The sequence below is a fragment of the Ranitomeya variabilis genome, chromosome 1, assembly GCF_051348905.1.
Source record: "Ranitomeya variabilis isolate aRanVar5 chromosome 1, aRanVar5.hap1, whole genome shotgun sequence".
Classification (NCBI taxonomy): domain Eukaryota; kingdom Metazoa; phylum Chordata; class Amphibia; order Anura; family Dendrobatidae; genus Ranitomeya; species Ranitomeya variabilis.
In genome coordinates, this window is record NC_135232.1 from 138,426,318 (window position 1) to 138,440,810 (window position 14,493).

The 14,493-nt window shown below is 40.8% G+C and overlaps 1 protein-coding gene across 2 annotated transcripts in view; it reads right to left on the reverse strand.

The window, feature by feature from the left end:
* ARB2A (ARB2 cotranscriptional regulator A) overlaps positions 1-14,493 on the reverse strand; it is a 616,199-nt gene that overhangs the window by 308,539 nt on the left and 293,167 nt on the right. For both annotated transcript variants that reach the window (XM_077289153.1, XM_077289144.1), the window contains exon 8: positions 12,008-12,127. In XM_077289153.1, coding sequence (XP_077145268.1) covers positions 12,008-12,127 — 120 coding nt within the window. The remainder of the gene's footprint in view (positions 1-12,007; positions 12,128-14,493) is intronic.

Genomic DNA, 14,493 nt, shown 5'->3' on the forward strand with positions numbered 1-14,493 from the left:
GCCCTCTGACTGAACAGTCGCAGGCGGAGGATGGAGCAGCGCACATCACTGGAACGGGGAGAGGTAAATATCACATACTCACCCTCCTGGCTCGTCCCTGCTTCTCCGTTGGAGATCGCAGTGTGCGTTCAGTGCTTACGCATACCGCGATCTCCTGGGAGCGTCACTCTGTGGGGTCCAGACTGCGCCGGCGCTTGCGCAGTCTATAAAGGCTTCGGACAGAGTGACGCTCCCAGCGTTATATTATAGATTTTTGAGAAAAATGTAAATTGTTCTTTTATTCTATAAACTACTGACAACATGTCTCCGAAGTTCCAAGCAATAAATTTTGCATTTATTTTCTGAATATGAGAAATGGTCAAAATAACAAAAAAGCATTGCTTGCAGACCTCAGATAATGCAAAAAAAAACAAAAACAAGTTCATAATCATTTAGAAACAACAATACTAATGTTTTTTTGTTATTTTGGCCATTTCTCATTTTCAGAAACCATTTCTCATTTTCAGAAAATAAATACAAAATATATTGCTTGGAACTTCGGAGACATGTCAGTAGCTTATAGAATAAAAGAACAATTTACATTTTACTCAAAAATATACCTATGAAGAGAAAAATCAGACAAACTGAACATTTTTAAATTACATACAGGTGTGGCAAAAATTAAGAAAAAAAAAAACATCCACAGCAAAGCTGCCACAAAAGTTGTCCAAGAAGAAGTCATAAAAAAGAAACCTGTCGACATTTGCCTGAAACATCTAATAAAATAAAAATACCGCAATTATGTTTATGGAAAGTAACAATTTGACATAAGAATACATTTTTAATAAATGATAAATAAGTACTATACGTCCAGATGGTAACAAGGCACCGGCAATGCTGCATCATGGGAAAAAGAAGGAGAAAGTGCAATCTTATGATAACCATATTTGCCCATCTGACCATTTTGTTCCATCCAATGATGAAATATTTTGTATTTCTCCAAACCCAGGTTAATTTCCAGCCAAATGTTGGAGTTACTTGTAATCCCAGGAACTAAGCTTTTCCTTCAACTATTGATGATGCCAGCCACAATCGGCTTGAACGGTGGTGGAAAGCATTTTGTGTTGTTGTGAAATTTGGGAAGAGAGTGAAATATTTGAACAAGAAATTCTACCAATAAATCTTCAACCAATTTTTTTGTTAATGCTGCCATAATTAATCCCTCCTTATGATTTTGAATGTATTCTGAAAGGTCATCGTAGGGTCAAAGCTCCATTCCTGGTATACCTCGGTATTTTTCATACTAACCCCTTCTGCAAAACCGCATTGTATTCATGTAATGGGAAAGCGGACTAAGGAGCTGAGCTCCATCCACACTCGGCAGTCACCAGCCTCAGAATGAGGCTCCATAAACTTATACAGAAAAAGCGACTTCCGCTTCACAAACCCCAGTGTGCTCTGCTTTGGGCTCATGCAGAGGACTGTATAAATCAGAGGAATGATATCCAATTTTTATCAATAGTGCAGATCATATGAACGATTATTTTTCAGTCTGAGTGTCCATGAGAAAAAGGTTGCACCATGCACTACTTTCATCCGAGTCTTGAATGAGACTCACACATTCAAGTCTATGGGTGTGAGAAAAAAAATATCTGATCCAAAAAGGACCATCATAGTGGCATCCAATTTTTATAGATGGGAACCTAGGAAACTGTAGAGCAAAAACAATTTATCTTTCTCTAGTGTTGGCACAGTTCCACCAATCTCGGCGACCGAGTCTTGTGTGATGTTTTTATGTCAAGTGAGCCCTGCAGCTTAGTCAGTTTAGTCCAAGGGACCCATTAGTAAACGCAGATTGGCTGCAGGGTTCACGTGACATAACAGCACATGAGCCCCAAGAGACCCGTTGCTCTTACAGCTCTGAGCGTGAGTATAAGGTGTCTTTATGCCACAAGGAGGAATATTGTAATTGAGATGGGGTGGTCCGAGTAGTGTACAACCCATTTAATACACTTTTCATAAATGCATACATAATTAGGACAGTTTATGAAATTAAAATTTTGTTGAAACTTTTTTAAGTAAAGAAATGAAATCATGCAATGTATCTTGTAGGCATTGCGCCCTGTTCTATTGCAATTATAATAACACAACAGTGACTGAACCAGGTATACGTTCCACATAATGAGAATCCGCTACACGAAGATCATGATGACTTCGTCATATAATCGCTCTTCCGAGACAAAAGGAGATGTTGCCTTGTGATAGGTTCTTCTCGGTCGCTGACACCCGATCTAAAATCAACATATTTATATGGTGGCATCCCACACCGGACCAGCAGTGTGTGAAAAGCGAACAAGTTAACAAGAAACTCAAGTGTATAATAGAGGAGTCACACATGGCCAATTCTATGGACAGATATTTACAAGGTGATTTTTAGCCCCAAAGCCCCATTTAAGAGTCTATATAAACACGTACGGTCTACTCCTATTACATTTTAACAAAAGGCATATTAAGTAAATATACTGCTCAGATCTTGGTTCGCATGACAGATATGTGATGTGCCTGTGGTTATATTATATTTTTCCTCCCAAGCATGCACCTCCTGCAGTGTACGCGCACTCTACAGAAGCCAACCCTGACTGGGACCATCTTGTCTCCTTGACAAAGCTCCTTTTCTATTTCTTACTTACTGGCCACTTCCTGTGATGGGGAAAAACTTTAACTCAGCTTGTGATAATTTCACAGGCCCTGAGCGGCATGACCTCCGCAACCTTAAGGTCAGAAGTCAAGGCTTGTTCTGAAACATCTGTGTGGCGCATTATGAAAGAGGAACAAAAGTGGAGACATGTCCACCAGTGTGATGAGAGAGACAGGCAAAGGCGTGGTGACACTTTGGTCATCTGTTGTGCCCGACTGTTAAATCTTTTCAGTGGTAGTTAGCTATTTCAGCTTTTTGTTTTGGCAAGCATGGGGTTAATGGACAGTGTGAAGGAAAACTCTAAATGCAATCCATCCCTATATATCAAGTGTGAGATTTCTCAGTAGCCAGAAAACAAACGTCATATCATACAATTAATATCCAATCCGCTAAAAAGACCAAAAATATATATTCTGCATTTACAAAAAAAAAAAATCAACTCACTTTTTTTATTATATGATAAAATAGCAAGCCATAAATTGTGTTTCATCTTTGTTTGAATTACTGACACCAGACATTTTAAAAATTGTAAAATTAATGAATTAACCCATCAGAAAGCCATTTTTCATATTTGCGCTTTCATCTTTTCCTTACCCCCTTCCAAAAGCTTTTTAACTTTTTTATTTTTATGTCAATACAGCCATATGATGGCTTGTTTTTTTTCCCATGACGTGTTGTAGTTTTCAAAGACATAATGTTACTGTATCAAGTATGGAAAAAAAACTGGAAAAAAAATTCCAAGTGAGGTGAAACGGAAAAAAAAGTCAATTTTGCTATTGTCTTTAGGGTTTTGTTTTTAGTTTATGCAGTAAAAGTGACCTGGCAACACAATTCTCTAGGTCTGTATGAGTATGGCAATACCAAGTGTAGTGTGTGTGTGTGTGTGTGTGTGTGTATGTGTATATATACATATATACATACACACACACACACATATATATATATATATATATATATATATATATATATATATATATATATATATATATATATATATATATATATATATATATATATATATATACACACACTTTGTAAAGATTATTGTTTAATAATAATGAAAATATGTAAATATAAAGTTAAAATTGTGTTCAAGTCATAGTTTTCAGAGAACTGCAACTTTAATTTTTCTTTTGGTGGAGATGTGCGAGGACTTATTTTTTTGTGTACATTTTGGGGGAACTACTGAAAAACTGCAAATTTTAAAATTTTTCAAACATTAACTTTTTTTACTGAAATGTTTTAATTTTCCTTTGCGGACTTTAACCTGTGATCATTTGATCACTTACAGTAAATAGCATAAACCAAGGTCTCATTGGAAGCACAACCAACGATGCTTCCAGATTGCGGTGACGGGACCTTCAGCAGGCTGCGGACTGCCAAAGCAACCCATCAGTCCCCCGCAATCGAGTTGTGAGGGACAGCGGAGAGCATGCACTTTGGAGATTATCCTGATACAGTCATGTGCAGATTTTTCTTTTTCATGAGCTGTAGCACAGAATTATGGGGGGGGGGGATGCAGGCAGGTCTCATTGGTGCAAAAGTGGTGGGTATTCTTCATCAATCTTGCTAATTTTCTAGAATGGGGGTGGTTTGTTAACAGGAGTGGGGTGACTTAGCCCAACATATTTCCTATCAATTATGCCAGAAATGGTCATACATTACAGTGCAGATATCCACCGTTCCATAGCTGGCGTAGATTTGACAATGTGGCGCACAGAAATTAAACGCATTTTACTCCAGCGTACAAATATCAGAACAAGAAATGTCGCCATCAGAATTTTCATGTAATGCAGCCTATATCTTCAGGCAATGAAATTATGAGTGCCATATGTTAAAATATTGTTTTTCTAGATTTTTAATGTACACCAAAGGGTGTTTTTCTACTTCATGTAAGTCTTATTAAACAAATTGTCCTGCATTAAAATGGGTAGCCACACATTTCCACTGTAGCGAAAGCCACGCAATGTCCTGCAGAGCGGGAATTGCTCTGTCCATAAGCTTTCTTTACTTCCAATAGGGCTTATGTAATGGGACTGTACTGACATGAGAAATTATTTAAGTGACAATTGTTGAAACATTGTTGGAATAATTTTCTTATTTCATCATGTAGCTAAATAGGGACTTGTTTGGATGAACATGTTATATGAAGGTATACTGCCCATGTTAAAAACAAAGCACCGGGACAACACACTAACCAATGGTACTTAATAGGGCAGTTTAGAATACATTTTTCGAGTGTCAATCTGAAAAAAAAATTGCAGCGCTCACCAGTCTCTTTCGTATAGCATAAGAAATGCACATATTCAAGTATACGAGTGCACAGAGTTAAAAAAAAAACAAAAAAAAAACATCCCATGTGGATCATCCCTATTGCATCTGATTCTTACGGATAAATTGAAATTATTAACGTAGGAAACTTATGGGGCCAGTGAGTTGGGGGTGGAGGTGGGGAGGGGAACTCGCTGTTAGCTACTGCTCCCTCTCCCAACATTCCCCCTCGGCATCTGAACTCTGATGTCTCAGCGCAGAGAGCATGATGACGTTAATGCAGCACGCACCCACTCAAGTGCCTCAGGTGTGCAGCTCATCCAGGATGGCACATCAATGCGAGCTGTGGAAAGAAGGTTTGCGGTGTCTGTCAGCGTAGTGTCCAGAGGCTGGAGGCACTACCATGACACAGGCCAGTACACTAGGAGACATGGAGGGGGTCGTAGGAGGGCAACAAACCAGCAGCAGGACCGCTACCTCAGCCTTTGTGCAAGGAGGAATAGGAGCACTGCCAGAGCCCTGCAAAATGACCTCCAGCAGGCCACAAATGTGCATGTGTCTGCACAAACAGTTAGAAACCAACTCCATGAGGATGGTCTGAGTGACCGACGTCCACAGATGGGGGTTGTGCTCACAGCCCAACACCGTGCAGGATGCTTGGCGCATTTGCCACAGAACACCAGAATTGGCAAATTCACCACTGGAACCCTGTGCTCTTCACAGATGAAAGCAGGATTACACTGAGCATGTGTGACAGAATCTGGAGATGCCATGGAGAGGGATCTGCTGCCTGCAACATCCTTCAGCATGACCGGTTTGGCAGTGAGTCAGTAATGGTGTGGGGTGGCATTTCTTTGGAGGGCTGCACAGCTCTCCATGTGCTCGCCAGAGGTAGCCTGACTGCCATTAGGTACCGAGACGAGCTCCTCAGACCCCTTAAAGGGAACCTGTCACCGGAATTTGGCAGGACCGGTTTTCGGTCATATGGGCGGGGTCTTCGGGTGTTTGATTCACCCTTTCCTTACCCGCTGGCTGCATGCTGGCCGCAATATTGGATTGATGTTCATTCTCTGTCCTCCGTAGTACACGCCTGCGCAAGGCAATTTTGCCTTTCGCACGCGCAGTATGCTTTGCCCAACTGTGGGCAAAGCCAAAAAGCATTAGTGGCATGCGCCGGCGCACTATGTCCCGGAAGTATTTCGCTGTGTTTGGTCCTTTTTGTGGATTTTGTTTGAAAGTAAGTACAATTTGCCTTTTTTTCTTGTGCTGTTCCAATACACAAAGTAAATAAAGAGCTGTATGACAAAACATGTGTAATTGCAATAATTTTCTGAAACAATTTCAAGGGTGTCCAACACGTTTGACCATGACTGTACGTTAATAATCGAATGACATGCAGATGACAATATGGAAGAAAATCAGACTATTTTTCATACAATTAGCCAAAAAAAGATAATAGTAACGGTAATAATCATTCGGATCATTGGCCACACTTGACAAATCAAGTCCCATCATGCATAACATCTGCAAGGAGTATGTATGTTCTCCCTGTGTTTGCGTGGGTTTCCTCAGGGTTCTCCGGTTTCCTCCCACCCTCCAAAGACATACTGATAGGGAATTTAGAGTGTGAGACCTAATGGGGACAGTGATGATAATGTCTGAAGAGCACTGGGCAATATGATGGCGCAACATAAGCAAACGATAATAAATAAATACTGTAGATCATGACATCACGTTGATAGTTGCTAAGTGCCAGGCTGTGGGCCCACGTTGCGTTTTTTATGCATTTCTGACGCTTTTTTTGCAGCAGCGGAAATGCATAAAAACGCTTAAAAAACGCATTCCCATGGAATCCTATGGGATTCTGCAGTTGCTGTGCCCATGCTGCGGATTTTCCCGCTGCGGAATTGCATAGCAGTAAAATCCAGAGCATGTTCATTATTTCTGCGGAATCGTGGCAATTCCGCCTCCATAGAATTGTATTGAAACGTTCACTTTACGCATGTGGCTATGCCCACTATATGTGCAGATTGTATTCAGGATCTGCAGGGGAGGAGACTCTCCTTCAGGCCCTGAGATCCATATTTCCGTAAAAAAATAAAAAAAATGAATATACTTACCTTCTGATGGCCCCCGGAGTCCTCCTGCCTCTCAGCGGTGCATGCGCGGCTTCTGTTCCCAGGGATGCATTGCGCGAAGGACCTGGGATGATGTCGAGGTCACGCGACTGTGATGTCACAAAGGTCCTTCGCGAAAAGCATCCCTGGGAACGGAACGTATTGGGAGCGCCGCTGAGGAGATCGGGGGCAGTCGGAAGGTGAGAATAACCATATTTATTATTTTTTTTAGTATTTTTAACAACATATCTTTTACTATTGATGCTGCGCAGTCAGCATCAATAGTAAAAAGATGGTCACACTTGTCAAGCACTATGCTTGACAAGTGTGACCAACCTGTCAATCACTTTTCCAAGCGATGCTTCAAAATCGCTTGGAAAGCGCAAGCATTATGCAAGCTAAAAACGCTTGTGTTTTGCGGGAAAACGCATGCGAATTCCGCATGCATTTTACTAGTGGCAGTGAGTTGCAGAAATGCTGCGGACATTTCCGCAGCATTTCTGCAACGTGGGCACATAGCCTAATTCTTAGCCCACTGACACCACTTAATCAGACAAAACTAACTTTTCAATGTTTCTCACATGATGCAGCATTTGTGATCGCATCTTTAACCATTCCAGCATTCAAAGCCTCCAGCACATGTACTGCGCATTGTGGAAAAAATTATTAACAGCTGCCTCCAGTTCCCAAATGACATTAATGTTTTTCTTCCACTCACCAGCTTTTTGCTGATATTAAGAACCTTATCTCCCCTTCTTGGAGAATTCCAAGGGGAATGGCACCATTAAATTACAAAATGTATTAAAAAAATAAAACTTCTGTAACGCCCGTGGAACCAATGCGGTTTCTGTCCTTCTAACCTCTAAAATGAGTGTTCTGAAAGAAAAAAAAACTTCTTTCTATCACTACTCTAAGCACGCTGTCGGGATGCCGAAGCAGCTCAGTCTGTGTGTGCACAGAAATATATCAATTATAAATAGCTCTACATAAATAAGTCATTCAGGCGATCTCCATATATAAGCACCAAAACACAAAAAACAACAGACTAATGATGAGATCACATTACTCTCCTGCAGAGGAATTTTTTCCTCCCTACAAATAGTTTTTTTTCCACCACTAAGTATATTCTGTATCACAGAATTTTTGGAAAAATATTGTGGTGATATAAATGTCTCATGACATTCAAGGGGCTACCTAGCGCTTCTAACTTCCGCACTGAAAAGAGAGAGGCGGTGCTGACATTGTATACCGCTCTTGTGTACAAAGAGCAGAAACTGTGCATTAGAAAATGACACATTTATTAAGATGAAAAAGAAAAAAAAAATATCAAAAGTATGACGCGTTTCAGACCACCATGCTTTTAATCATATTGAGGCTAGGATTAAGAGCCATGATGTTTCCAAACACATCATCCCCTTGAGTCTTTTCTTCCTCCCTTTCTTTTTCACCATGTTTTTAATATTTTTTGGGCTGGCTGGATCTTTTTTCTCTTCAGTACCTGACCCAGTAACCAACTGGGATTTCTTCAGTGCATCCCTGTGCAAATTGGTGGATCCATGAGTGGATCCAGATCTTAGGAGAGCTGATATAGTATAGTTTTCTTTTTTGTTTACACATTTATTATATCTGCCGATCGCTAGTACATGCCCCGTGGACGCCTCCTCAGAGGCGAGGAGCTTGCTACCCTTTTTTAAATCTCTTATTAGGGGATCTCACTTTACAAATAGAGAGAAATGGGTACCAAACCTCATTAATCCCAAACTTTAAAAAAGATGATGAGTGGTAAATTCTGTAGCAGTTGTTATTAAAGTCTATGGACAGAGAAGCAGAAAGAACAACTCTTTGCGCCGCTGTCTACGAGTAAGCATGGTGGAGTCAGACGCTCCTGACTCATTAAGAGGTATCTAGAGTAAGATTTCTGGAGTAAGGAACGCTACCTCTTGTCATGAATTAGATGAGCTGTGGTGACAGACTCCCGTACTGCCCCAACTATACCAATTTTGGCAAACCTGGGAAAAACTGTTGCTAAAATGCCAAAAGTTGCTAAATTTTTATGTACCTCTCTGCTGAGCAACAAAATTTGCGACTTTTCAATGCTTTTTTGCCGGTAAAAGCTTGATGAATCAGGACTTCAAAGTACAAAAATACATTTCTTAGATAAGACATGGTATTAACATTGTGTATTGAAGTCCAGAGATGCATTCACAATTCTGCTGGTTGTTCATGGAAAGGCAGCCACCCAGCATGTTCGGAGTCATCAGCTTCGCTTGTAATGCAGTAACTGATGCACCACAGACTACTGGTACTGGTGTGGTTGTATTGGGACAGACACTGAACGTGAATCCCTAGCATATGCCATTAGTTCACTAGAAGTAGTGGAAAAAAGGTAAGAACTCATTTAATTATAAACTTCCAATAAAAAAAATAAAAAAATTTCCTGGACCCTCAAACTCAGGTTATAAAAAAACAAAACACAGTTTGAGAACTTACAGGTAGAAAGCAAAAAAGTCAAATTTAAATTTTTCAAAAAATGTGGCATTATTCTTCTGCTCTGCCGCAAGTTACCACGAAAAGACCACAACAGTCACCGGAACACATGACAAAATCTCTGGACATTTCTTCACACAGATTATAAACATCTTATGGGACAGCCATTAGGTCACCTTACCAGAGCAGTAACACATATTAGTCTACGATTTATTGTTGTCCACTAATTCTGGTAACTATGCGGTCTCAGAATACCCCTCTGATGCCAAGTGCTAACCCTTTTCTTCATTTTTTTTATTTCAATTCATGTACTTTGTAATTTCAGTCTTTATAGAACGTCATCCTCTGGACGGAGGTCTCTCCATGGACAACTCTCCATTCTTCTAACGATAAAACCGCTAAAACCAGCAAATTGAAACAATTTTCTTAAGAGTTTGGGAACAATGCTAAGCCTACAGTAATACTCTACAGCCCGTCAGCAACGAAACAACAATTAAATAACATAATAAAGTTGGATCCAAAAAAATAAAAGTTGATTCAGTGAAAAATATGGTTGAAAGAGATAAGATATTTATGTTCCCTGCAGTTTAAGAGAATAATACTTGCTGCAGGTTAAAGATAATTGCTTAGTGGCACCAAATACTCCAGAAGTCTCGCCTGTCCTGTCTCTTTGTTATCTGCTGTCCATATCCGGAATACTATTATTACTAAAGATTTCATTGTCGGCCTAGAATCTCACTGGACATGTAGAAACCAGAGAATTCTAGCATATTTTAGTCCTATGATGCTGGTTTACGCTTGTTATCCCCAGTGTTAAAGGGAATCTGTCAATTTTATACTATTACTATGGGTATACAGGTAATATACTGGCTAGACTAGTCTTACCTGTATGCCCCATTGCTGCGGTCTAGAAGTTGAGAAATGTGCATTGAATGTTTTAGGTTATTGATTTCTTCCAGGCTCTGAAGTGCATGCAACGTTGCCTCGGGCAGTTATGGGAGCCTTATCCTCTCTTGTATGGGCGGTGTCTGCATTCTGCCTGTGCGTAGGCGAGTCACTGCGCAGTAACAAAGGCTCACCGGCGCCTGAGCAGAAGACATCGCCCATAGATGAGCGGATAAGGCACCTATAGCCGCACGAGTACATGTTGCATGCATGGGATTATGGCACAGCAACTACAAGTCACAGGTCAGTGTGGTGTGCATGGGGGGATGGTGCTATTGTAATCAAGAGAGGAGGCAGGGATATCTTCCAGGCACCGAACGCCCCAAAGCCTGGAAGTAATCATTAACATAAAACATTCAAAGTATATTTCTAAGTCTCTAGACCACAGCAATCAGGCAGACAGGTAAGAGGAGTTTAACCATTCTATTACCTGTATGCCCATAGTAGTAGCTTAAAAGCATCCAGGGGATGACCGATTCCCTGTAAGGACTAGTTTGCTACCAGTGCACCATCACTAATATAGTAACAGTCATTGAATTATCTACTTGCTCCTATTGCTGTTAGGCTACAGAGGTAACTTTGTGATCTTTTTAAGACATTATGCAAGTTACAATGTGTATCTGAAATCCCACCACATTATTTGCAACTGCTAATGCTAACAAGGTTCCAACAAACACCCAAATGATGTGCCATCTGGCATACGGTCTGTCCGGAAACAGTACACCTTGTTATTGCCCTATATCAGAAACTGAAACATCCTCCTCCTCTCTGTCTTTAACTTATTGTTTTATTCTAGAAGTTTTTTTTTAGGCAATGGAAAAAGTTTCCGAAAATTTCAAGACAGTCTGCAAAAAAATGAAATAATGGCTACTGGAAAGTGAGGAAGATACCACAATCCTCCAAGATGATATACTACAAAGTTTAATACGGGCGGCGCGGTGGCCCAGCAGTTAGCACTGTAGCTTTGCCACTCTGGGGTCCTGGATTCAGATCCCACCAAGGACAACATTTGCAAGGAGCTTTTATGTTCTCCTTGTGATTGCGTGGGTTTCCTCTGGGTTCTTCTGACAGGCCAAAGACATCCTGATCGGGAATCTAGATTGTGAGCCCCAATGGGACAGTGATGGCTGCTGATGTCTGCAAAGTAGAAACTAATGGTGCTATATAAGTGCGTAAAATAAATATGTTCACAGGTATTACTGAGTAATGCCAATAAATACATCATATTCAACAGAAAGCCACTTATGGATGATAATATCATTATTAATAATAAACTCCTAACTAACTACGAGTTCGCACATGAATAGTATGCACAGATCTCCATGTATCAAGGCGCCTATGTGAATGTTCCCATCCAGTCTCCAGGACAAAGCTCCAAGATATAGATTATTTTACAACCTAACAGCACATTTAATTGGGTCATATATGGAAAAGGTTGATAACCAGTTAAAACAATTTGCCATCAAATAATTTCTTTACATTCAGATTATAAAGATACGGGATATCTTACCAGCTCCACAAAAGCGAGTCCCCCATAGCTGTGTGCAACAAAAAATACATTTTCAGCAGGCGATTTTGAAATGAAGTTGTCCCATACATATAAAGCGTGCTCCTCTGGGCTGCCGTTCTCCTGTAAGAAAGGGGGACATGGTAAATGCCACGCACTGGACACGCGTTATATGAGGGTACATGTAACTGTACAGTGCAGTAAGAGACTATGCTCACAGGCCACTTAGGAAGGTGAGGTTTTAATACTAGAAAAAAGAGGACCGTCCCATTTGGGGTACACCTTGCTGCAGTGGGATGGCTTCACACTTTTTTAATCACAGTGGTTACTAAGGCTGGGCGCACACTGCGTTACAGCAGCCAATTCAACACATACGGTAACGGGCTGCTGTAACGCAAGTGCCGACTTGTCACATCGCTAGCGCAGATAGAGCATCTGCTAGCTCTATCTGCGCTAGCAGTGACGGACCCGGAAACGCTGCAGCCCGCGTCTCAGGGTCCGTCACTCAATGACGGCACATCCCTAGCGCACACCCATTGTGGGCTAGTGATGCGTCCGACATAGAACTTAATGGCGGGGTTACGGACTATGTGTAACGTAGTCCGTCTAACGGCCGGGTTCAACGCAGTGTGAACCCAGCCTTAGTCCCCTGTGTCATGTACAGTATGTGTACCATTACTATTTACTTACAGCAGGGTATATGCTCATTGTGTTTCTCTCGTAGGTTATGCCTGTTAAATGGCCACAATGTGAGCATACTCATTCGTGGCGTATATATCAATTTATGATCCGGCTATTTCTTTGGTTTTTGAATAGGATTATTAGCAATATTTCCAAACTTTCTACTGTTTACAAGAAACTTATCAATCAATAACAATATGAATTGGTCAGTAAACAACTAATACAGCAAGTGGTTTCTCCAAGTTCAACACAAATGCCGCTATAAAGGGGAGCTGTCAGCAGGGGCTGACACAGATTTCAGTGATGTGCCACTTATTAGGCTGTGTGCTGTTTCCATCCATTTCCGGTGACTACCTCTTGAAGCTCATCAAGAGAATGCCAAGAGTGTGCAAAGCAGTCATCAAAGCAAAACGTGGCTACTTTGAAGAACCTAGAATATAAGACATAATTTCAGTTGTTTCACACTTTTTGTTAAGTATATAATTCCACATGTGTTAATTCATAGTTTTGATGCCTTCAGTGTGAATGTACAATTTTCATAGTCATGAAAATGCAGAAAAATCTTTAAATGAGTAGGTGTGTCCAAACTTTTGGTCTGTTATATATATATATATATATATATATATATATATATATATATATATATATATATATTTATTGACACCCCTGCAATTCTGTCAGATAATACTCAGTTTCTTCCTGAAAATGATTGCAATCACAAATTCTTTGGTATTATTATCTTCATTTAATTTGTCTTAAACGAAAAAAACACAAAAGAGAATGAAGCAAAAAGCAAAACATTGATCATTTCACACAAAACTCCCAAAAATGGGCCAGACAAAAGTATTGGCACCCTCAGCCTAATACTTGGTTGCACAACCTTTAGCCAAAATAACTGCGACCAACCGCTTCCGGTAACCATCAGTGAGTTTCTTACAATGCTCTGCTGGAATTTTAGACCATTCTTCTTTGGCAAATTGCTCCTGGTCCCTGATATTTGAAGGGTGCCTTCTCCAAACTGCCATTTTTAGATCTCTCCACAGGTGTTCTATGGGATTCAGGTCTGGACTCATTGCTGGCCACCTTAGAAGTCTCCAGTGCTTTCTCTCAAACCATTATCTAGTGCTTTTTGAAGTGTGTTTTGGGTCATTGTCCTGCTGGAAGACCCATGACCTCTGAGGAATACCCAGCTTTCTCACACTGGGCCCTACATTATGCTGCAAAATTTGTTGGTAGTCTTCAGACTTCATAATGCTATGCACACGGTCAAGCAGTCTAGTGCCAGAGGCAGCAAAGCAACCCCAAAACATCAGGGAACCTCCGCCATGTTTGACTGTAGGGACCGTGTTCCTTTCTTTGAATGCCTCTTTTTTTCTCCTGTAAACTCTATGTTGATGCCTTTGCCCAAAAAGCTCTACTTTTGTCTCATCTGACCAGAGAACATTATTCCAAAACGTTTTAGGCTTTTTCAGGTAAGTTTTGGCAAACTCCAGCCTGGCTTTTTTATGTCTCGGGGTAAGAAGTGGGGTCTTCCTGGGTCTCCTACCATACAGTCCCTTTTCATTCAGACGCCGACGGATAGTACGGGTTGACACTGTTGTACCCTCGGACTGCAGGGCAGCTTGAACTTGTTTGGATGTTAGTCGAGGTTCTTTATCCAACATCCGCACATCTTGCGCTGAAATCTCTTGTCAATTTTTCTTTTCCGTCCACATCTAGGGAGGTTAGCCACAGTGCCATGGGCTTTAAACTTCTTGATGACACTGCGCACGGTAGACACAGGAACATTCAGGTCTTTGGAGATGGAC